This window comes from Camellia sinensis, chromosome 3 (assembly GCF_055761805.1).
Source record: "Camellia sinensis isolate YWXY chromosome 3, ASM5576180v1, whole genome shotgun sequence".
NCBI classification, from domain to species: domain Eukaryota; kingdom Viridiplantae; phylum Streptophyta; class Magnoliopsida; order Ericales; family Theaceae; genus Camellia; species Camellia sinensis.
Window position 1 is genome coordinate 189,659,636 of NC_138963.1, and position 25,974 is coordinate 189,685,609.

At 38.5% G+C, this 25,974-nt stretch overlaps 1 protein-coding gene across 6 annotated transcripts in view; it reads right to left on the minus strand.

The window, feature by feature from the left end:
• SAB (HYPERSENSITIVE TO PI STARVATION 4) overlaps nucleotides 1–25,974 on the minus strand; it is a 56,645-nt gene that overhangs the window by 18,175 nt on the left and 12,496 nt on the right. For all 6 annotated transcript variants that reach the window (XM_082921748.1, XM_082921751.1, XM_082921753.1 and 3 more), the window contains 9 exons: nucleotides 24,611–24,781; nucleotides 24,429–24,506; nucleotides 23,318–23,569; nucleotides 20,470–22,569; nucleotides 4,938–6,807; nucleotides 3,747–3,847; nucleotides 1,355–1,711; nucleotides 1,048–1,166; nucleotides 358–607 (listed from right to left, as the gene is read on the minus strand). In XM_082921748.1, the coding sequence (XP_082777874.1) occupies nucleotides 358–607; nucleotides 1,048–1,166; nucleotides 1,355–1,711; nucleotides 3,747–3,847; nucleotides 4,938–6,807; nucleotides 20,470–22,569; nucleotides 23,318–23,569; nucleotides 24,429–24,506; nucleotides 24,611–24,781 (5,298 nt within the window). The remainder of the gene's footprint in view (nucleotides 1–357; nucleotides 608–1,047; nucleotides 1,167–1,354; nucleotides 1,712–3,746; nucleotides 3,848–4,937; nucleotides 6,808–20,469; nucleotides 22,570–23,317; nucleotides 23,570–24,428; nucleotides 24,507–24,610; nucleotides 24,782–25,974) is intronic.

A 25,974-nucleotide genomic window follows, 5' to 3' on the forward strand; every position in this document is an offset into this window, starting at 1 on the left:
ATGTACTAGCAGACTCAAAAATGGCATCAATAATCCTTATATGATGGTTTTGCAATTAAATGACCCATCAGCCCACCTTTTATGATACGTATTGAACGAAATTATCCCCATGCAGATAAAAAAGCACGTTAGCAACTAAGCCCGTAATGATAGTTCAAATAAATAAATAAACCCGTAATGACAATATCTGAATAAAAAAAATATAAATTACTAGGTTGATTTGATTGTTTTTATTGTACAATATAATCAATGCCTGTATGTATTCACATAGAACTGGTAACAACTAACTAGAAACAAGTATAACTGCATACTATTAGGGGTTCAAACTTAGAAATACTGCACAGGTTCAGCTCTCACCAATGTGGACCTTCCACCAGTTATCATCCATAGGTCACCTTCCTTTTCCAGACATATGTCTCCAGAAGTATCACCATAAGAAGACAATTTCCTAATGTCATCTAGAAGCAACTTCTGCTCCCGCTCTTTCTGTTCAAGCTTGATTCTCGCAAGTTCTACCTCTTCAACACCATAAGGAACCACCTCATCTGCCTCCTCTTCTATATCTTCATCATCTTCAGCAGGATATGACAGACTACTTTTTCGAGGCCTGAATCACAAACTTTAATCAAATTACTTCTGAGAGTAAGGAAATGATTGCAACAAACAACACACCATCTCTAACATCTGAATCACATATTCCAATCAAAGTAATTTTACAGGTAAAACGCGATTGCATCCAAATGACAATAATTTTAGAAGTGAACAGTGATTAAAATAATTTGCTTTATTTCTATGTTTCCTGAAATAATGCAAATCTGGAAATAAATTGTCTATATACATTGACTCCTGAACTCTTACCTCAGTATGCATTTTTTTAATCAGCCTAATGAAATAACATAAGCTACCAACATTACCTACGCTGATATTTCAAAAGACCAAAATAATAAAGAATTATTCAATAAACAGCCACAAGCATTTTCAAATGGAAGAAGACTAGTGATAATATTCCACAAGAAAAGATAAAACAAAATAACAAGGATATCTTACTTGGGAAGCCGAGCAAAGAGAAGATTAGTCAACACATCAAGCATAACCTGAAACTGACGAGATGTCATTGTTGCTGTTATATTACGAGAATTGAAGGTCAGCTCTTTCAAGGGCTTCATCTGCAGCAGAATGAAATTTCACCCAAAACCCCATTTAGAGAAAGTAATTGCCAACTAGCGTTCAAATGATTTACCATAGAATATAACAGCAAGAAAAAGCTAAAGAATTTAGTTATAGTAATAAAGACTGGAGATTATTCAAAATATTTAATTAAATGTAGAGAAAAATTAAAGAATCAAGTGTCCACCTTTAAGTCCGTCGTTCCGCCATTATGCCTTGTGTAGCGGAAGTACATATCACAAGGCATAAATACCCTTTCAAGTAAAGCACCAGTACGCTTTACTTTTGGGGAACTCCTACGGATTTTTGGAAGCCACTGTAGTCCAGCCCCTGGGTCAACATCAGTTGGTGCAACATGAGCTTGCACATGCTCCAACATCACAGAAAATTCCATGCGGTTCCATGTCATTTCAGGTTGACATTCTGGAACATGTACATTTCCAGTACCAAGTGCCTGTTCAATTATTTCATAGCCAACATGAAGGACTGAATGAAATGAACGGGCTAAAACACGGCCACTAACAGCAGCAAGCAGAAATCTACCCTGTCGACAAACAAACAAACAAAAAAATATTATAAAGTGAAGTAAAATGGCTATAACTTCCGAAATTTACTCCAGCTTCTACGATGAGTTGTCATGCTGAAAATGGGAAATACAATACTGGGAAAAAAATAGTTGCCGCTGCTACACATGCAGCCATTTGAGTTGTAAAGACCAAAGTTCCAGCTACTTGATGCAGAGTTCTGTTAGATTGGACATCAAGCAAGCATATCATCCCCCAAATAGGCATGATATTTGTGATTTGTAATTCATAATGATATGATAAGCACCTTAGTTCTACTTTTTTTCCTTTCTTTTTCCAGATACTGCTATACAATTAAATTACATTTATTTTTTATCCATCCTTCCCCTCTATCATAGATAATGGGTAGATTTTCTTGCTCTTTATTATTTCAAAATAATAATGATGCATGACCAGAATCTCACAAGAGTAACAACGAAAAATTGAGAAACTTTTCACTGCACCATTATAGAGGTCCATTTAGTGAGCCACCTCCATAATCATGGAAAGTTCAAACTAAAATATTAGATAACAAGTCCAGATAGGAAAGAGGAAAGTCATAAATAAATCAACATGCCAAGTGAGTCAATTCAAGCAAGTTTTGGTTAACGTTGTAGGAGGTTTTAGATTTTAAGTTCGCCCTTTTTGTCATTGACACGTAGTGATAACAGTAGGAGTTGCCCAGATGGCATTATGAACATAGGCACCCTTTTCTTTCCAAAACAAAAAAAAAAAAACAAAAAAAACAAGAATAGAAAGAAGAAAGAAAAGGAGAGAAGAAAAGAGATTCTATCTCGAATACGTATGAAATCTGATAAATAGGTTGCAAGTGCCTTCATGTGAAAACGTGGGTAGTATACTTCAGATGTTACCATCGGAGAGCAACTTTAAACATAATTGAAGTAGCTGATACCTGTCAAGGTGGCAAATGGGCGGGGTTTGGATAAACAGGCTGCACATTAAAACAATCCAACCCGAACCCACCAATTTAATAAATGGGTTTAAGCTGGTTGGGTAGAATTGGTATTGGTCAGACAAATCAATCCGACCAATCCGTTTACTTTATTGAACTCTTTTTCTAATGGTGTTGATGTGGTGGCAATGGAGGTGGTGGTGGATGAGGTGGCAGCGGTGGTGGTGGTGAGAAACAGGAAGAAATTATCCTGTATCAGTAAACTGTAAATGCAAAACATCTTATTTTCATGTTCAGTTACTAAGAAACATGAAGAAATTTTTCCAAGAAATTTAATGAAACATGACGAGACAAACTTGTATAAGGCTTGGTTCAATTTTATATTTGTAAGTCATTTACCGAGAGTTCTAATGTAGTCATAAATTACAAAGAGACAACATTGTCTTCTCTCTCTTTCTCTCTCTCTCTCTCTCTCCCCCCTGCTGTTTCTGGGGAACCAAATGGAGCGGTGGTGGTGGTGGTGGTGGGGGTGGTGTTAGAGGAGGTTTCAACGGGTACCTTCGTCCAAACCCATTTAAACCCATATTTAATTGGGTTTGAAATATGCAACCCATCTAATTAAGATAAAATTCACACTTAAAAAAACGTAAAGAAAAATTAATAAGAAAATTCACGAATATGATTTAATATATCGAAAGCGGTTAATATGCTAAAATAGCCTACTCCTAGAATATAAATTTCAAAGCAAACATGTTCCCAATGATAATGTTTCCCAGAAGAAAATCATCGATGGAAAATTCAAGAATAGACTAAAAACATCAAAAACATAAACCTGTACTTAAATCAAGGAACAGTTTGTTACAAAAGTAAAATAAGGGAGCACAAATAAAAAGAAGTCTATTAATGATATAAACTACTGCTAAAACAATGCAGGAAATACACAACTAAGTATAGTCAAAGTGGAGGAAAAGAAAAAGGACAAAAGGTCAATGGCGGATCCACATTTCCTTTTGACAATTCAACTACAAAAAAAAAGAAACACACAAAGCAACAATCAGCAGAGGGATGTCAGCTCTAATGCTGCAATTTCCTATACAACTTACATTGGCTTCTTCTGAGTGAAGATTGAATTGTGGCTCTATAATATTCACCATGAAATGTCGAGTCCCCTCCTCCTCGGAATCATCATTGTTTCCAATATTTGCTGGTAAGACAAAATAAATCCTCCTTAGCTGAAATCTTTTGTACTACAAATGCTTCCAGGAGAATAAATACTGAATTGCAATATATAGCTAGAAATATACCAATATTACTACACTGATGCGCATAGATACTTCTAAAAAGGTTGTATGTCCATGCCTTACAATTCACGACACATGTCAAACGTGTTATATTATTTTTCAAAGAATTTAGGCCTCGTTTGGCAAGAGGCTATTTTAGCCAATTAGCCAAAAAGTTACTAAATTAGCCAAAAAAGCCAACAACCCATACCAAAAAGTCAAAGATTCTCTTTTCTCTCTACTTTTTGCACATCTTTTCGTAATTAGCCAAAAAGTCATCCCAAACATACAAGTTTTTTTTACCTACCTTTTTAGCCAAATAGCCAAAAAGTTACTAAATTAGCCTGTTCCCAAACGAGGCCTTAGACCTGAACAGGCTTTGGATACTTGGGAGAAACATGTGCCTATCGCTTAGACACATAAAACACACCATAAGTTTGAACAAAATAACTTGGAACACGTTGATGAAATAAAACAATGCATATTCATGCCTATTAATCCATCTTCCTTTAAACTTTAGAAATTTGTGTAATATTATATATTTTATTATCTTTGGATGAAACACTCATATATATATATGACATATAATAAATATATAAAATTATATATTTTGTGTGTTTGCACGAGTCATGTCCTACATCTTTTGAAAATTATTGTGTCGGTGTGTTTGTGTCGTGTGTCCATGTTTGTGCTTCTAAGATTGACGATGATATTTACTGCATAAAAGCCTAATGAAATCGGAAATGCCGAAAATCACTGGTTATATATAAAGAAACCTATATAAATACAACACTAGACAAACATATAAAATCTAAAATTGAAGTCTTGAAAACAAATTTTCAAGGATGTTTGGAGTGTTTGGGATTATCTTTTGTACTTTTATTTTATTTATTTTCCTTTTATCTGATTGAACAAGGGTTGTAAACACCCCCCCCCCCCCCTCGAAACCTTCTTTAACACAAGTTTCTGTGTTTCTGATTAAAAAAATAATAAAAATGTACTCGTAGAACTTACCAATAGCACCAGATGTTGAGTTTTCTTTTTTAACTGCATGCGGTGGAGATGAAAGTGATCCTGAAGTCTCTGCAAGTTGTGGAGAAGAGGAACTGGCACCTTGATTGATTAGAGGAGGCTTTGACACATCATCTGGAGGCATTTCAGGTCTGTCAACTGCCTGTTTGTCCTCAAGCAACTTCTTCTGTGCATACTGCCGAGAAGGAGAAGGTTTTGGAGATTCAAATGCCTTCGATATTCCACCAACCCAGGACCAAACTGCATCTCTATTCTCAAGAGTCCATAAAAGCTTGAGGCCATAAACAAAAATGCGTCTACAATTGTCAGCTATTACCACATTATAACCATCATCATCACTTGGATCAGAACGTGTATACTCATCACTCTCACTCCCATTTTCAAACTCGGACCTGACATATGTCATCTCAAGATTTCTTCTTCCGGCTTCCTGCCATGCTAATAATCTTGCAGGGTCAGCCTTTGGGGCTTGCCGTCTGATTGTAAAATAATCAGAAGATAACAAAAATCCATCATCACGATGCTTCTCTGTGCAGCTGTTAATATACCCACATTTTTCATTTGCAGTTCGGTCCATGGATGCAGACTTTGAACTTTTCCTTGTCATTCGAATTACTTTTGCAACACTCATGCAATCTTCTTTATCTAGATATGTTTTAGGCATGTGTAGGTCGAGACCCTGGTAAACAAGATCTAGAGAATCACGCTTGCATTCAAAGGTATATTTTTGCTTACCCCGACTATAATAGAGTTCATATTTCAACTTTGTCATCTTAAATGTCAGCCCCTTAGCCGGATCATCATCATCTAGATACACATGCCTTATACAAGTTGGAGTGGCGTCAATGCGAAACATAAATTCTGTCATCACCTTGTCTAGAGACAGATTGCCCGATCTGGCAACCCGTGGAATTCCAAAACGAGGCCATCGTGAAAAGCTCCGCAACTTATAAGGAGGTGAATAATTCATGCTCCAGAATTTAATTAACCATGCTAAATCATGAGCACCAATTATCAGGGTTGGTGAATCAATTGAAACATTCTCTGACTTGCATATAGTTCCATAAGCAACACCATCCAGGACAGCATCATCTCCTGTTGTGGAGGATTGTGATTGATTCTCACGTGAGGGAAGAGAGGGTCTCAGTGAGAAATCCCACCTCAGGGAGAGAGACGTAGATCTGAAGGGATCAAAAACTTTTTCACGGGGTGCACCTTCATTTGGGAGTGCAAACAAATAATGATTCATGGGATTGCCCGAATAGCATTCCCATTCCATTGTCACTTCAAGAGAAAAGGATGGGGCCTCTAGGGTAGCACCACAACTGCCAGGAGGAAGCTTTATGTTGCAGTTGTTCAGTAAAGTCTCCAAACTGCTCAACAAAATCTTAAAATCCTTTGCAGAAACATAAACACAACCATCTGACTGCTGGATTTCCATATGGCCAGAAACAATTTGAAGTTTGTCACGATTCTCATAAGGATCAGTAGTGGCAAGAACAATCCATCTGGTCTCAGACATAAACAAGGTAATATGCCCATGAATGTAATTTCTCATATCGTCCCACCATGGTAAGCTGCGTTCCTTTTTGGGTGGCTGAACATCTGAAGCATTGGGGTTCCTAATGCTTAGATCAGCCCTGCGAAGAGCAATAGAAAAAGCATAGCTGATATCAGCAAAAGCTGGCTCAAAACCCACTCCAAAGGAAACTTCAGCTTTCTGAAAATGAATAGGCAAATCTGAGTATGTCTTCATTGGTGGAGTAGTGCCACTAGCTGAACGAAGCATGCAGACTTTCCTCCATCTTCCAATAAAGACATTTTGGTATATTTGGGGCTGAAAGCATGTCGCCTGCAATTAATTAAGGACCATTCAATTACATGCTTCTATCCAGAAGTCTATAGTCATGAAAAGCAACACAATTTTTGAACCAGAGTTAAGAATGTGAAATGCGTATGATAACAAGCATCCAAACAGATCATATTATTATTTTTCTAATTTTTAGAATAGTACATGCTTCAGACACTTACAAACACCGGTATCCATAGCTTGGACATATATGAAATCCGTCACAAGTATGATTAGAATAACTTGGGAGCCAATGTATACCTATAAATCTCTCCTTAAATACTTGTTAAAATAAATATTAGGATTTTTAGTTCACACTTTTTTTCCACCATATAGTGTAATAAAATGTTTTGTTTCCCACTATATGAATACAAACCAAACCAACCAAACCAAGCCTTAAGTCCCATCAAATGGAGTCGGCTGCATGAATCCTTCTTCTCCACTCGACTCTATCTAATGACATTTCGTTAGTCAAATTAAGGAGACTCATATCTCTATTTACTACACTAGTTCACGTCAATCTAGGTCTACCCCTTCCCCTAGCACTACCATCTACCGTCACTGTATCGCATCTCTTCACTACTGCCTCTGTTGGTCTCCGTTGTATATGACCAAACCATTTCAATCTATTCTCTCTCAACTTATCTTCTATTAATACTATTCCTACCCATTCTCGAATATATTTATTCCTAACTCTGTCTTTTCTAGTCTTGCCACACATCTACCTTAGCATCCTCATCTCAACAACACTCATATTCTCTACATGTTACTTCTTAGTTGCCCAACATTCTGTTCCATACTACATCGCTGGTCTAATAGCTGTTCTATAAAACTTCCCTTTAGTCTAATGGGTACTCGTGTATCGCACAATACTCCAGACGCAATCCTCCACTTAAGCCACCCCGCTTTAATTCTGTGAACCACATTCGCTCCAATCTCCTCAGTCGTTGTGATAATCGATCCTAAATAACGAAAATATTCACTCTTAGGTAGTTCTTGGTTCTCAATCTTCACTTCTCCTCTGGTTCCATTATGGCTGTTACTAAAATTACACTCCATATACTCTGTCTCAGTTCTGCTTATCTTAAATCATTTAGATTCAAGTGCTTTTCTCCAAATCTCTAACTTAGTGTTAACTCATTCTCAAGTCTCATCCACTAGCATGATATCATCTGCAAAAAACATACACCATGGCACATCATCATGATTATTGTGCGTCAACTCATCCATAACTAAAGCAAAAAGATAAGGACTTAAGGTTGATCCTTGCTGTAACCCTACAAAAATTAAAAATTCACTTGTCTCTCCAGCAGGCGATCTGATAGCGGTCACCAAACCTTCATACATATCCCTAATCACATCAATGTAACCTTTTGTCACCTATTTCTTCTCTAACACCCACCAGATTATATTCCGAGGCACTCTATCATATGCTTTCTCAAAATCGATAAAAACCATATATATGTCTCTTTTCTTTTCTCTATATTTTTCTATCACTATCCTCAAAAGATAGATCGCTTCCATACCAGGCATAAACCTAAATTGATTTTCTATTATATCTCACAATCGACGTTCCATCACACTCTCCCACACTTTCATCGTGTGACACATTAACTTAATTCTTCTATAGTTGTTACAATTCTGGACATCTCCTTTATTCTTATATATTGGCACTAAAATACTCTTCCTTCACTCCTTTGGCATTTTCCTAGTCAATAAAATCTTACTAACCTAGTCAACCAAACAACTGTAAGTTTAGAGACGAGAAAGAGATAGGGAATGAGTGAGACCTTATCCCTTTTATATTGATAATAATATGTAATTACAGGAGTGCCATTAGGAATAAATTATGGGCCAGTCCATTATATCAATCAAGAGAAAATAAAATCAAATAAGAATAAAATATAGCAAATATTATTTCCTATTCTAACTTATTCTAACACTCCCCCTCAAGCTAGTGCAAAGATATCTCTCATGTTCAGTTTGTTGAGAATGTCATGAAATGATTTGCTCCCTATTCCTTTGGTCAAAACATCTGCTAGTTGGTCCCCAGTCTTTACAAATGGAGTATATATGGTGCCACTGGTGAACTTTTCCTTGATAAAGTGCCTATCAAACTCCACATGCTTGGTTCTATCATGTTGAATTGGATTATGAGCTATGTTGATTTCCGCCTTGTTGTCACAGTACAATCTCATGGAATCAGTCTGATGGATCCCCAAGTCTGCCAACAATAATCTAATCCATAGCAACTCACATACACCCTGAGCCATAGTCCTGAATTCTGCCTCAGCACTAGATCTAGCAACCACATTCTGTTTTTTACTTCCCCATGTGACTAGGTTGCCTTCAACAAATGTGCAATATCTAGAAGTTGATTGTCTGTCAGTGACTGATCCAACCCAATCCGCATCAATAAATGTCTCCACACTGAGATGTCCATGTTTTGAGAAATAGAGATCATTTCCAGGAGAAGACTTTAGGTACCTCAAGATTCTCATACCTGCCTCTAAGTGGGAATGATGCAGCACACGCAAGTTGAAGTATGTTTAAGCTAACTATTTATGGGCTGGAAGTGGTAATATGTGAACAGAGGCAATAGGAAAATAGATAAGATGAAGAAGACTAGGCATCACTCCTAGAATCCCTTAGGCATCACACCTAGGGTTGGGTTGCATCACACAAACCCTAAAGCGGCTCATAGCTCTGAAAATTATATAAATTCTGATTGGTTATTTTATTAGAAGCAATAGATTGCTTCATATAGGACTAGAAGACTTCCTTAACCAACTAGGACCAAACTAGGAAACTACTAAAACTACTACAAAATCTAACTTCTAAAACTTATTTAATATCAAATAAGACACATAAACATATTAAACCAATACCAAGACCCATGGGTCAACCCAACGACCCTTTATTGAAACCCGCCCCAGAAATTCTGCAAATTACAAAAATACCCTTGACCTTAAAACATAAATATAAATAGAGGAAAGACTCAAATTAATTTATTCTAGTTCCCAAGTGGGCCCGGGATCATCCAACACATGCCAAATCAAAACTTGAACCTTAGAAGCATCTGTGCCACGCCGTTTATAGACTTTAATACTACGCTGCCACTTGTCTCCATCATCTTGAGAAGACTCAACCTTGACGAGTTAAAAGCATGGAACCACTCGTAAAGATCATGGTCAAGGCGACAAAACTCATCATCAGTGAACCAAGTACAATCTGAAAGTGGACGTCCATTCCATTTAATAAGATATTTTTGATAGCTACCTCCTCGAGTAAAAACAATAACATCTTCAATCTTGTCGTGCAAACATGGTGGTGGTGGGAGATGAGCATCTGGAGCATTCGGGAAAGAAACAACACTGTGGCCAGTGTAGAGAGTTAAGTCCTCAATGTTGAAGACATTACTGATGCCCATGTCTTTAGGGAGGTCAAGGACATAAGCATTAGAGCTTATTTGCTTCACAATTTTGAAAGGCCCAGCACTCTTTGAATGGAGCTTCTTGTAAACACCCTTTGGATACCTTTCAGGTCGAATTTGCACCATAGCCATGTCACCTTCCTGAAATTCTGTGAACCTCATATGCTTTGTAGCTTTGGTTGCTCATAGCAATCTTCCTGCGAACATCTTCATGTATATCCCGAATATGCTTGACAAAGGCATCAGCTTCAGCACTTGGATGGGCTTCAATAGGTAAAGGAACCAAGTCTATCGGTTTCCTAGGTAGGATACCTGTAACAATCTCAAAAGGACTGCGACCAGTTGACCGGTTCACCGAGCTACTGTATGCAAATTCAGCAATAGGAAGAATCTGATCCCAGTTTGAAACATGATCACCAACTAGGCATCGAAGAAGGTTTCCTAAGCTGCAGTTTATAACTTCCGTTTGGCCATCAGTTTGAGGGTGAAAAAGAGGAGGAAATTTCAGCTTTGTATTCAGCAATTTCCATAAAGTGTGCCAAAAGTAGCTTGTGAACTCCACATCACGGTCCGAAACAATGGTTTTAGGAACACCATGTAACCGAAATACCTCTTTAAAGAAGATTTTGGCAATATGTACAGCATCCAATGTCTTGGAACAAGGAATAAAGTGCGCCATTTTTGAAAATCGGTCGACCACTACATAAACAGGAATCATGACGTCTCAGTGTTTTTGGCAAACCAAGGACAAAGTCAGGCTGGGTAGTCTCGTTTGAGCAAATCAAAGCCAACAACTTGGACAACCATAGAAGTAAGGATATACACTACTCTGCTAAGAGCATCGGCTACTTTATTCTCAGTACCAGCTTTATCTTTGAGGACAAAAGAATATTGCTGCAAGAAGAAACCCACTTACCATGTCGATGATTCAATTTCTTTTGAGAATTGATATATTTGAGTGCCTCATGGTCTGAATATAAAACAAATTCGTGAAACACGAGATAATGATGCCAATAGCGAAGTGCCTAAACCACAGCATAAAACTCCTTGTCATAAGTGGAATACTTTTGCTTAGCTTCATTTAACTTCTCACTAAAATAAGCAACAGGATGTCCTTCTTGACTAAGAACCCCTCCAATACCCACATTAGAAGCATCACAAGCAACTTCAAATACTTCAGAAAAATCTAGTAGCCGAAGTACGGGTGCTTCAGTCATTCGTTTCTTCACTTCTTCAAAAGCTTTGGTGGCTGCACTTGACCAAGTAAATTGTCCTTTCTTCATGCAGTCTGTTATGGCGGCCATTATACTGCTGAAACCTTTAATAAACCTTCGATAGAATGTAGTCAAACCATGGAAACTCCGAACTTCATTTATTGTCACCTTGCTTGGATCAGCTTCTACCCCTTGTGCAGAGACAATAAAGCCTAGAAACACAACACTTGAATTCATAAAGCAACACTTCTTTAAGTTTACATAAAGCTTCTCGTGACGAAGAACTCTCAGTACTTGCGCCAAGTGTTGAAGGTGCTCCTCTTTATGCTTGCTGTAAATAAGTATGCCATCAAAGTAAACAACAAGAAAGTGTCCAATGAAGGGTTGGAGTACTTGTGTCGTAACTCGCATGAAAGTACTGGGAGCATAAGAGTGTCCAAAAGGCATAACCAGCCACTCATACAAGCCATCTTTAGTTTAAAAGCTGTTTTCCATTCATCCCTAGGTCATATACGAACTTGGTGGTAGCCACTTTTTAAATCTATCTTTGAGAAAATTTTAGAACCAGCCATCATATCAAACATGTCATCAAGTCGGGGTATTGGGAAACTATATTTGACGGTTATTTTGTTGATGGCACGACTATCAACACACATTCGCCAACTCCCATCCTTCTTTGGTGTGAACAAAGCTGGGACGGCACATGGACTTTTACTTTCACGAATAAACCCTTTCAACAACAACTCTTAAACTTGCCTCTTAAGTTCAGCATCTTCAATCGGATTCATACGATATGCTGGTAGATTAGGCAATTGAGAACCTAGAACTAGGTCTATAGCATGTTGCACATCACACATAGGTGGCAACTCATTCGATAGTTCCTCTGTTGCAACATCGGAAAAATCAACCAACAAAACAGTTTGGGCTGTTGTAGTTGCTGGATTTTGAGCCTCTTTGACCATTACAGCATATAGGACTCCATTTTCTTTGCTTTCTTTCCCAAATTGCTTCCTTGTAAGAATGTGTAATGACTTGCTTCGAGTTTCTGCATGATTTTGAGACTTGTTTTGATTTGCGGCAGCCTTGTGAATCTTGGTTTGGCTCTCATCAACCATTTGTGCTCTTCTTTCTTGATGCTTTGCCATAGCTTCTGTACTTAAGGGCTTCAAGATGATGTCAGCACCATTAAATTTGAAAGAGTATGTGTTTTCTTTACCATCATGTTGTACAACTCGTTCGTATAACCATGAACGACCAAGAAGAATATGTGTAATAGTCATTGGAATAACATCACACCAAATAGAATCACTATAAGGTCTGTGAGTTAATGAAACTAAACAACATTTCGTCACCAGAATAGAAGTGCTATTTATCCAAGCTACCTTGTACGGCTGAGGATGTGGTTCTATTGGTAGCTTCAGCCGTTGTACTGTAGCTTCGGACACCACATTCATGCTGCTGCCTCCATCTATAATTAGCTTGTGAGCTTCTGTCCCACAACGAACCAATGTTTGAAAGATTGTTGTATGCCTCCAGTCTTTCGTTTCTTGTTTTGGCACTGCAAGAATTCTCCTCACAACAGAGAGGAATGACATATCTTCTTCGTTCTCTTCCAAATCATCAGTATTAAGCTTTCCAATTTCATTTAAAAACTCATCAGCCTCATCAACCTCTGGTGGTTACTCTATTTCAGCATCAAGAAGTAAATTTCTTTTAGGACATTGCCATGCCATGTGACCCTTTATACCATACTTAAAACAACCATCCTTGTTGTCCTTCTTCTGATCATCACTTAAGGAAACTCTATTCTTAAAATCTAAAGCAGTATTGCCTTTAAATCCTGATTGTGGCACTGGTCTAATAAATCTGCCATGATCACTCAGTTTACTAAGGGCTGCCTCCCCGGCTTGATAAGTAAATTTCCTGTTGAGGGATTGTTTCATGTTCTTCTCAATTTTAAATGCCAACTGAAACGCATCATCAACAATAAAGACCCCATGAGTCACCATGGCATTGCAAATTTCATCTCTTAAACCCGATTTGAATCGAGAAAGAGTTTGACGTGGATCTTCAACACCCCTACATCGAATCTTTAACTCCTCAAATTTATTCATGTACTTGACCACAGTCAAGTTTCCTTGTCTGAGATTAGTAAGCCGAACAAAGAGTTCATCTTGATAGTCATAAGGCAAATACTTTTGTTTCATTCGTTGTTTTATCTCCTCCCAATTAATAATGGGTCCTGCAATCCAAAGTTCATGTTCCACCCCAGACCACCAAATTTGGGCTTGACTGATAAGCTTCATTACAGCAAATCGAATTTTCCGATCATCTGACATATCGAACCAGTCAAAATACCTCTACAATGCAGTAAGCCAATCCGAAAAAACTTGAGAGTAAATCATGCACTTTCTTTGTTATATCTCCAGCAATATCATATGGATCTTGCTTCTCATACCTTCCAAGCTCAACAACTTCATTGGCTATATCCAAAAGAGAAGGGTGTAGCCTCTCTAAGGGACACAATGCATTAGGGTTAGCCATATCCTGTGGCAAAGTACTAGAATCGTCTATTTCAGTTTCTTCCTCAACACCCTTTCCATGTGGTTTTGCCCTACTGGCTGAAAAAGATTCAGAACCATTCGCAGCACTTTTACTTTTCTGAGGATTGGAGGCTTCACTCTCAAATATTTTTGCTTCCAATGCATCAACCCTTTCCATGATCATGTGTAGAAAATCATCTCGTTGTTTGTCTGTGAGTTTGCCGCTGAAACTTCGACCGCTTCTAGTTGCCGTAGGATCAATTTGCTTTGATACCAAAACTGATGCAGCACACGCAAGTTTGAAGCAAGTTTAAGCTAACTATTTATGGACTGGAAGTGGTAATCTGTGAACAGAGGCAATAGGAAAAGAGAAAAGATGAAGAAGACTAGGCATCACTCCTAGAATCCCTTAGGCATCACACCGAAGGTTGGGTTGCATCACACAAACCCTAAAGAGGCTCATAGCTCTGAAAATTATATAAATTCTGATTGGTTATTTTATTAGAAGCAATAGATTGCTTTATATAGGACTAAAAGACTTCCTTAACTAACTAAGACCAAAATAGGAAACTACTCCCTTAACCAACTAGGACCAAAATAGGAAACTACTAAAACTACTACAAAACCTGACTTCTAAAACTTATTTAATATCAAATAAGACTTATAAACATATTAAACCAATACCAAGACCCATGGGTCCACCCAACGACCCTTTACTGAGACCCGCTTCAAAAAATCTGCAAATTACAAAAATACCCTTGACCCTAAAACATAAATATAAATAGAGGAAAGACTCAAATTAATTTATTCTAGTTCCCAAGTGGGCCCGGCATCATCCAACACATGCCAAATCAAAACTTGAGCCTTAGAAGCATCTGTGCCACACCGTTTATAGACTTTAGTACTACGCTGCCATTTGTCTCCATCAGGGAATGTCTAGGAGTATGCATAAATTGGCCAACCATGCTCACTGCAATGGCAATGTTTGGACGTGAATGGGATAAGTATATGGGCTTACCCACTAGCCGCTGGTATCTCCCCCTCTCCACTAGATCTCCACCTTGATCCTCACTTAGTTTCTGGCCCGGTTCTAGAGATGTATCACATGGTCTACCTCCAAGCATTCCAGTTTCCTTTAGCAAGTCAAGTACATACTTCCTTTGGCATATGAAGATGCCATCCTTGGACCGAGCTACTTCAATGCCCAAAAAATACTTCAAATTACCCAAGTCTTTGATTTCAAACTCCTTGACTAAGTATTTCTTCAACCGAGGGATCTCCTCACCATCATCCCCTATCAGAACAATATCATCAACATAAACAATAAGAGTTGTGGTCTTACCATGTGAGGAGTGTTTCACAAATAAGGTGTGATCCGCTTGACTTTGCTTGAACCCATATCTCAACATAGCTTGAGCAAACCTTTCAAATCAATCCCCAAGGGATTGCTTTAGCCCATAAAATGACTTTCGGAGCCTACACACTTTATCTTTGGACCTAACATCCTCAAAGCCAAGGGAAATATCCATATAGACCTCTTCTTCTAGGTCTCCATGAAATAAGGCATTCTTCACATCAAACTAATGAAGCGGCTAATCCAAATTTGCTGCAAGAGAAAGTAGTATTCTTACAGAATTCATCTTAGCAACCGATGCAAACGTCTCCTGGTAATCTACCCCATAAGTCTAAGTGAAGCCCTTAGCAACCAGTCTAACTTTGTACCATTCTATGGAACCGTCTGCTTTGTGCTTCACAGTGTACACTCAACTGAATTTTTGCCTCTAGATAACTCCACTAACTCTCAAGTGCCATCCTTGCTAAGAGCTCTCATCTCCTCCATGGAATGGAGAGAGCATCCTGAAAATTGTTAGGTAGACTCACAGAAGAAATTTTAGACGGAAAGGCTTTATATGAGGGAGACAGATTAAAATAAGAGACATGATTTGTAATAAGATGTTGAGTACATGACCTAACCTCCTTCCTATTAACAATGGGAATATCAAGATCTGAGAACTCAAGAATTGGAGCATTAGGATCAGAATTACCTAGACTATCAAGAGAGGGGGATGACTCTGGACACTCATCCAGAGAAGAAGATGGGAGTAGAGGGGGGAAAGTAGTCTCTTGCATCCAGGTGACTTTTTGTCTTCCTTTGTCCCTGACATAAACTTTACCTTCTTCATTTTCCACAACAATTGCTGGCTCAACATCCTCTATCTGTTCAACCACTGGTGGTAGTGGCACAGGAATCTCTTCACACCAAAGCTTCCCCTGAAGGGATGACTGTGACACTTGGGAGGTCGGAAAGTAAGGCTGAGACTCGAAAAAAGTAACATCCATGGAGACAAACCATTTGCGAGATGGAGGATGATAACACTTACAGCCCTTTTAGGTGGCAGAGTAACCCAAGAAAACACACCTAAGAGACCTAGGATCCAATTTACCACGAGTGGGTGAATGATTATGGACAAAAGAAACACATCCAAAGGTCTTGGGGGGAATGGAGAACCCAGAAGACGTGGACCCGAACAAAACCTGAAAAGGGGTTCGTTTCTGAAGGACTTGGGTGGGAAGATTAATCAAATAAGCTACAGTGAGAACCGTTTCCCCCCAGTATGATCGAGGGACACGCATTTCAAAGGATAGACAATAGGCCACATCAAGGAGATGGCAATTTTTTCATTCTGCAACACCATTTTGTTAAGGAGTATTAGTGCAAGAAGTTTGATGAATAATGCCATGAGTGGCAAAATAACTGGCAAGACCAGAGTCAATATATTCTTCCCAATTATCATAACGTAGAATTTTTACAACCGCCCCAAACTGAGTGCAAACCATTCTATGAAAGTTTTGAAACACAGAAAACACTTTCACTCTTGTCTTTCATTAGATATACCCAAGTAGCCCTAGAACAGTCATCTATGACAGTAACAAACCATCGTTGACCTTTTAAAGACACAAAACATGAGGGACTCCATATATCAAAATGAATCAAAGAAAATGGAACTGAATTTTTATTAATAAAAGGAGCAAAAGAAGCTTTGTGTTGTTTTCCAAGTTGACATGACTCACACTGAAAATCAAACGCATTATTTTTCTCAAAAACAGAAGGAAAAAGGTGCCTAAGAAGTAAAAAAGAACGATTTCCTAAGTGACGGTGCCACAGCCAAAAGTCTTCGTTGGTGGATGGTAACGAAATAGATGAATGAGCCAGCTTGTCAGTCTGATCCAGAATATAGAGACGATGTTCCTCTCTACCACTATCAATCCTCTTCCTCATGATAAGGTCCTGAAAAAGACAGTAATCAGGAAAAAAACGTCACGCGACAATTCAAATCACAAGTAATACGACTCAAAGATAACACTAAAATTGGGAACATGAAGTACAGAGGATAAAGGAAAGGAAGAGGTGGTATAAATTAAACCTTTTCTTAACACAGACGAAATAGTACCGTTAGTAATACGCACTTTTTCCTGACTTGAGACGGGTGTATACTCTGAGAATAAATTAGGGGAACCGGACATATGGTCGGAAGCACCAGAATCAATAATCCAAGGAACAGTATTATAAGATAGCAATACACTGGTAGAGGAACCCAAGTTACTTGAGTTGGCAAAGGAAGAAGAGGATGCACCGGAGAAGACACTAGTAGAGGCTCGACGGTCTAGCAAGTGGCGAAGAGCAATCTCAAACTTTAAGACAAACAACCCAGAAACATCAGTAGTTGGTGAGGCAACAGGAGCTGAAGGTTGTGGCTCAACCGTGTTAAAGAGTGTGCCCAAGCATTGGCCCCTCGACCTCTAGTCTGGCTCGGCCTCTCCCTTCGAGAACCAAGACGATCGCCTCGGCCACCAGGAGGAATCCTTTGCAGTTTCTAGCAAGTCTCTCGTGTCGTGTGTGTCTAGGTCTACGACAGTAGTCACAAAAAAAATTATCCTTCTCAGATGAGAACCACGAGGCACGCGCTATCCATCTTGAGGGGGTGTAGAAACCAAGGCAAAGCAATCAGTAGTAGCAGAAGGAAGCATTGTAGAGCGGCGACTCTCCTCGTTCTGCACGAAAGCAAAGGCTTCCTGGAGAGAAGGAAGTGCATCCATGCCAAGTACTCTGCTCCAAACCGGATCATACTCCACATTCAGGCCTTCCAAGAACTTGAAGACCTGCTCTTGCTCCACAAACTTTCGGTAACCGGTAGAATCAGTGGAACAGATAGGCTTGTAATCCTGAAAGTGATCAAGCCGCTTCCACCCAGTATTAAGGAAGGTAAAATACTAGAGAATAGTCATTTCACCTTGTACTGACCTTTTAATGGAGTGACGTAACTCCAAAGCCTGTGAGAAGTTCCCCTTCCTGGAATAAGTAGTAGCAATAACCTCCCAGATATCCTGTGCAGTGTCCATAGCCAAATAGCCCTCTCCAATCTCAAGGACCATAGAGTGGATCAACCAACCCATGATAAGAGAGTTGGTGATTTCCCACTGATCATAACTAGGGTCCGTGATGCTGGGTGCCTATATTGTGCCATCAACATACCCTATCTTTCCTCTGCTCTTCAAAAAAATAGTCAGACTCTACGACCACGCTAGATAGTTCTAACCATTGAATAGAGAAGTGGTGATTTTAAGGCCAGGGTTAAGATTATCAGTCATAGTAGAAGGTACAAGGGGACTCCCGCTATTAGGCGGCTGAGAAGGTGTTGACTCACTAGTGGAATCTACCATGGATATTCTACTAAGTAACTCTCAAACCCAGTGCTAATCACAAGCCCAGAAGATGGTGGAGGAATAGTAAACACTATGACCACAAAAAAATTATAAAAACATTGAAAATTAAGAATTTTTTTTTTTAATTTATCAAATTTTTTTTTTTATAAAAAAAAGATGTTTAAGAGATGTTTAAGTGGAAAACATTATAGAAGAGAGAAGGCCGACAGAAGGAGTGTCCGGAGACTGGCCAACAAAGGCCTCGGAGGCAAGAGAGACGTCGACAGAGGCTAAGAAGGCCAGAGGGGCTGCCGACAGGTCCTTAAAAGGCCAGAGGGGCTGCCGACTGAGCCTAATAGGATCAAGGCGCCCAAGAGGACTGCCAAAGACCTGGGCAAGGGTGTCCGAGGTTTGGGTTGACTGTAGGTAGGCTGGATTAGAGTCTATAATGGCCGATTGGACTGCTGGGGGAAAGAAAGGACTGCCGACAGTGCTCCTAAGTGAAAAAGAACTGTCGGCAGTGGTGCTAAGGGGATGGGTGATTGCCGACAGAAGGGAAGAAGAGTAAAGGACGGATGGACTAGAGTTTTGGCTCTTATACCATGAAAGTTTAGAGAACAGAAAGAGATAGGGAATGAGTAAGACCTCATTCCCTTTTATATTGATAATAATATGTAATTACAAGAGTGCCATAAGGCATAAATTATGGGCCAACCCATTACATCAATCAAGGGAAAATCAAATCAAATAAGAATAAAATATAGCAAATATTATTTCCTATTCTAACAAGAAGCCCCTTCTTACCCAATAAAATATAAATATCTGTTAGGTAAAAAAGAACTAGTTATTATTTTCGTGTATCGTGTCATTGCCGTGTCTGTCTTAATTTTTTGAAAAATTTCGTGTTGACATGCCTATATCGCGTCGTATCATGTCCCTATCCATATCCTTGATTCTTAGCCAAGAGACCTTTTTCTCTAAAATTATTAGAACTTTTTATCTGACAAAGAAACTTATTAAATTTGGAATTGTTGCTAGTCCTCATGGAAGATGCTATTGTTGTTTCTAGTAGTGGCTTTAGCTTGTCTAGACAGTCAATTGTAAAGGTGTTGCAATGGTGGAAAGTAGGGATTGATATGGGTTCGGGTTTTGTTTCTGGTGAGGTGTTGATAAGGCAGCAGATGGTTATCCTAAGAAAGCAGCAGACTGACAACACATTCACACTTTACGCAATCACGCAAAACAGGGAGAATCTAAAGATGGCATTTGTTGATTGTCCTTATATGTGAATGTGCAAGGCAAGAGGGTTTATTCAAGTGGTTATGCCGACGTGGGGTTAGAATGTGGTAGTTAAGACAGCTACGAATGTGTTGGTTTCAATGGTAGGAGGTGGTGGTGGTAGTGACAAAGGTAATGGAGGGTAGGGAATCCTTTGTTTCAGCAGTCCAAAAATCAAGAATCTGATTTTTCAACCTCAATATGTTGCCAAAAAAAAAAAAAAAATACGGGTAGATTTGTAATCTCACAGCTTTCTTAAATGCCATTTCCCACAAATCTTTAAAACAGAAGTTCTTTATAATTTCCAAAATGTGGAGGGTAGCATCTTTAGTCTTGCCAAACCGCAGGGAAGGTCAGTGAAATTTACCCTCAATAAATTCCCTCCATAATCACAACATTCAAATGGGTAGATCTACACATGGCAAATGGCATATACAAGAAAAGGATAACTGGAGAAAGACAAATGTTGAAGAAAGCCGCTTTGAGGACTAACCTGTTGAGCTAGCACAATACGACCTTCACATCTACCAGAAGTTGCAGAGAAAAGTGGAAACGTATAATTTCTTAACTGAACAAGCAAAGAGCCTGTACTCAAAAGAATATTACTCCCGTAAAGTCGAGAAAATGGTATGTTGCATTCTTGACTGACAGGATCAAGCTTCTGTATAACCTCTATCATCCCAGCATCACCACCAACAATTCTTGTCAAGCTAACATCTAACTCTGTTGCAGAGACAGAAAAAAGAGATGTTCTGGCAGTGCTAGGCTTGAAACCAGCTTGAAACCCCATTTTACAAGCTCCTGACCCTTCTGATGGCACAAGATTCTGACATGCCTGGTAATATGAACGGAATGATTGCACATAGATCTCGTCTTTCATTTTCTGAATAGCTGAAGCATCCTGAACATCAATCTCCTCTCCATTATAAAGAATCTTACCTTCATGATTAGAATCCTTTGTTCCAGCAGTTTCAGGAGATTGACTTCCTTTGGAAATAAGTTCATCAAGAAATTTCAACCTGACAGCTAATCCACAAGCCTCTTTCTTCATCAGCTGATAATGCTCATCAAGCCAACCCTGTAATGGTTCTTCCTCAATGTCAGCGGTTAGTTTACGTATGCAAAACTTCACACATCCAAATTTTGTTGAACTAGGCTTTTTGGGTTTTGCACTTTCTTTCTTTATTGGAAATATGAGTTCGGTTTTAGCAGCAGTGACAAGCTTCAAAGCTCTCAACATCTCCTCAATTGAATCATCAATGGCACGCAACTGTAACCTGTATGGCATGCAAATATGGACATCAAGGCCTTGAATAACCCAATCCCATGTAGTTGCTGCTTCAAATTTTGCATCAGATGAACCAGTGGAGACATTAGGTATACGTGAAATTTGCATCCGACTACTTTTAAATACTCTTGTTCCATTGAAACTGAGCATAAGACCTTCAAGAAGTACTCCTATAGAAGCATTCTCAGAAAAAATTGATTGAACCTGAACCATGGCCTCAACTCCATCTCCGACCTCAGCTGATATGTTCAGCATTTCAACATCAACAGCGAAAAGAGATTCCTTTTTGCTTTTTTTCTTATCATATTGTATTGACTCCACAGAGGTTTCTTTCTTCTCAGTAAAAGTGTCTTCCATATGATTGTCATCAAGTCCTTGAAGCTTCTGACTATGTATGAGCAACTTCACATGCAGCACTAGTTCAAATAATGCTATATGCACATCTGGCTCCCACCTGACCGTAATATCAGTAGCACTAAAAAGAGAGCAAGTAGCAATCTCTTTAAGACCACCAGATCGGCGCACAAATTTTGCATTCTGCATGTCAAACAATGACACTTTTGCATTAGGCCTATCATCATCCAAATATTCCTCATAGATAGATCGTGCTCTTTCTAGCTCCATATGTGTGGACTGTTTCTCCTTGTTCATACTGAGACTGAAATGGAAGATGTCAAGAGATACAGAATACTTCAATTTCTTGCACTCATCTGAGATTGTGGACATTATGTTTGCACTACGTGGTGTCCCATCAGCTGAGACACTAATTATAAATCGACCACCTTGAGATCCATAATTCACACGTTTGGGGTCTGCAACAACTGTGTTCTCCAAGCCAACATCACTGCTGAAGTTTACAGAACACCTTTCAAGATTAAATTTTAAAATTTGAATCCCCTTCACTGATGGTTTGGATGAGTGCCCTCCACGGTTTGGCTGTGGTTTTTTACTAGAAGCAGATAAATTTTTCAACAAAGATTTGAAGGACATCATCATTGATATTAGTGATTCAACACGCTTTAAGGTCAAGTAAATGCCCATCCCAGTCACATCAACAGAAAGAACCACTTTATTCCTAGGAACATCTTCTTCAAGTGATTCTGTATCTTTTTTGCCCCAATCCATGCTTACTTTTGCAACATGCATTAAAGAATTTGTATTTGTTTCCACTCCAAAAAGGCTTTCTTTTAAGCATTCTTGATATTCATCAGCCATGTGCAGATTCAGTTCACCAAGTTTCATGTGCACTGAAGTGTCTGTACTCGAAATGTTATTAGCAAACACATGTGATGATTGTGAGCAACCCTGCATTTGGAAATCAAAAAGAAATATGCTGTAATAGTCATAGTTTAATTTAAACTCAGAGTGAAAATGAAGTGATAACATATGGACGACTACTACATTCATGGAACTCAGAAACCTAGCCAAAAAATTGAAACATAAAACTACATAAAACAAGAGGATTTACATCAGATCTACGAATATCAATGTTATTTAACTTACACAGAAGCACAAAAATGCACAATAATGTAAACAACATACTAGAAAACATAATGTTTCATGCATCTACAGCAACTCTTAGAAATGGTAAGACCAATTCGGTAAAATAATACTCCCTCCATCCCACAATGTTAATGTCACTATGACAACAAACAGTAATGTAAATGTCACGTCTCCATGCTGCAAATCTGGGAAGCGCTAATGATGGAGTTGTCAATATGTCAACTTTTTATCCCCTAACCTCTATTCTTGAACTAAAAATCAGTACATTGGAATATTGAAGGCAGGAGCTACTGCTGCCTGCACGGAAGTTTACATTTTGGCAGTGAAAAATTGAGCTACCATTAGCTAGAGAACTATGAATTACTTATTTTCAGTCTCTGAGATATGGGATCTGAAATAGAGCCTTCCACATACATACTAGTTAAAGGTTTTTCATCTACACATGGGATAGTATAGACAGCATGATACAATACTCCAAATGAAGGGACAATTTCGTAACACCAAACAACAGTAATATATATATATATATATTATTGAAGAGATCACTTACATGATATAGGGGCGAACCGCTAAGACTATAAAGCACAATAGTCATCTCTGGCGCTGAAACTGTACAAGTCCACATGATGGCTTTGGATTCGGTTGACCGCAGCCTTTCAGGGTTAGAATTTCCATCTTGAAGCACCATTTTCTTCTTTTTTGAGGACTGCAGGTGCATCCATGGCTTTAGTCTGCTCATTATGATGTTGCACTGAGTACCCCCAAGCTTAACTTCAATTTCAGATCTGATAGGCGAGGTAGGCTGGAAAGTAAAGCATCCTAAATAAGTTTTAAAAAAAAAAAAAAAGTGATGCAGAAAATAATATATCCAAAGGTTGTTCAAAAGTTAACAACCATATAGCTAATATGTGCATGTATACTGATAATAGTCCAAATAGATAAAAAAAATCACATTGGAGTCAAACAACTAAATTATTTGATAGCTGCACTGAGCTGTGACTATAATAGATTTTTAATGTTCCTTTTTAAACACACATCAATAGCATAAAAACCAGGCAATTAAAATCTTTGTATATACATCTATTCAATATTCATTTTTCATTTTATTTGACTCAATTCAAAGTTTAATTAAATGAACTACGTAGAAGAATTACACCTCATTGTCAATTTAGGGAACTTTTTCCTTTTAACCTTAGATGGTTTTAGTAGACAAGCAAACAAAGAAGGTGATGCAAGCTCAAGTGCAAGTTCCCATAAGGTGCAGCTCCATTATTTCTTACTAAAGTTACATTCCATATATTCAGTTTTATTTCTACTAATTATAAACCCTTTTGACTCGAGTGTTTTTTGCCAAATTTTTAATTTAGTGTTAATTCCTTTCTTAATGTCATCCGCCAAAACAATATCATATGCTAACAACATAAGCCATGCTAACAGCATTTCATCGACTAGAACAATATCATATTATCAGACAACTTATATCCACGTGAAAAGCTGGCGGCTTCCTAGTAACATAAATGAAGTCAAGTGTCAGGTTGCTAGTTTAGATTGCTGAAAAATAAATTTTCTCCATGACGCTCACATCAAATTTCAATTGGCAAAGGTCTGATGCGTAAAGAAGAAAAACATATTGCAAGTTGGCAATAGATATGCTGACAAACCTGTAAAGGAATGTAAGCTGAAGAACCAACATCAAGTTTTAGTATCTCCACGACAGAGATGCTAGCTTCTCTATAAAGCTGTAATAGAATAGAGAATCATAGTGAAGAAACGATCAAACCACAGCACAAAATTAATTTATGACACCAAAATGATCTAAGGGCATTAAAAGTTATATCCTTACATGAATCTCACTGAAATCCATTTGAATATCGAGACGTGTACTCTCCCCCACATCTTCAATAGACCGAGATTTGATGCTTTTAACTTGAATACCCATGATGTTATTCTCAACAAGAAGATCATGTCCCCTATGCAAAAAATTCACATCCAACTTGGGCAAATTGAAGTATAACTACAAAACAAACACAATAAATTTGTCAATTAACTTTCACACCAGGCAATAAATTTTGGAAATCATCAAATCAGCAGCCTTTGTGCTGAATCCATAGCCCATCTCTCACATGAGTGAGTCCACACATTGGGAGAGAGGAGACTGTGGAAATGGCCATTAAGTCTGAAGATTAAGCAACCTTGCAAACTTTCCATGCTTATTCATATATATATATATATATATATTTCAATGCAACATCAACAAGGAATATTTAGCATAGTTTGCAGATAATGCAAATACAGAAACCATTACTAATATTAGAAATTAAGAAAGAGGCTTTGTTATTTGCCCTTTACCTGGAATACAGTATAGGAAATGTATGAATGAATAAACAGTTAAACCAATTTGCTTAGAAGGTCACTAAGATAATTGTACAATTTATGTCACAGTATTTATATTAAAAAAACTACTGGGGGTTCCACGTAAGTACAATCCTAAACTGACGTGAGCAACCAATCAATGTCAAATGGATTAAACCAGCAAAGAGAATGCGTTCGGCATAGCCAACAGCCCAATCAGGCAGTTGGCAAGAAAGTATTATCAATATCAACCATCAAGTAACACCACCAATCTATATGCAAAATGTTCGACTACTTCCACCATGCATAGAGCTCAATGTGTAAGTGTCTCATTAACCAATGTCTAGTTTTTAAAGCCGATAGAGATGCCAACATTTCGATTCTAGTCAATTTGAGCTATACCACACCTAAATTAAATGTCAATCCTTTTTAGTCCAGGTTTAATAACGAAGGGACCAGAATTCACCATATAAACAACCCCTTACCTTCGAGGTGCCGATTGATTACTGTGGGCAGTCATAGGCAGCGTGGGCAAACTGCAGGCCCACTAGGAATAGCAGCGAGGGTGGAGTCTCACAGCAGTGAAAATAAATGGGATGGAATTGTATAGTGTATATCAATGGAAAGAATAACCTCCTTATATAGGCCGACCATGGGGAAAACCTTGATAATGGAATGTCGGATGTGCTTACCAATTATGTAGATGGAGCATTGCATCATGGTTCCACATGAAAGCATCTCTCCCTTGTTGCCCTCGACTGGTTAGAACCCACCACAGAGTGGTGAGCCAAGCAACTCTAACAACGCACCCCAACTCTAGCCGACAATTCACAAGTCCCTAGTGATCCCGTTAAT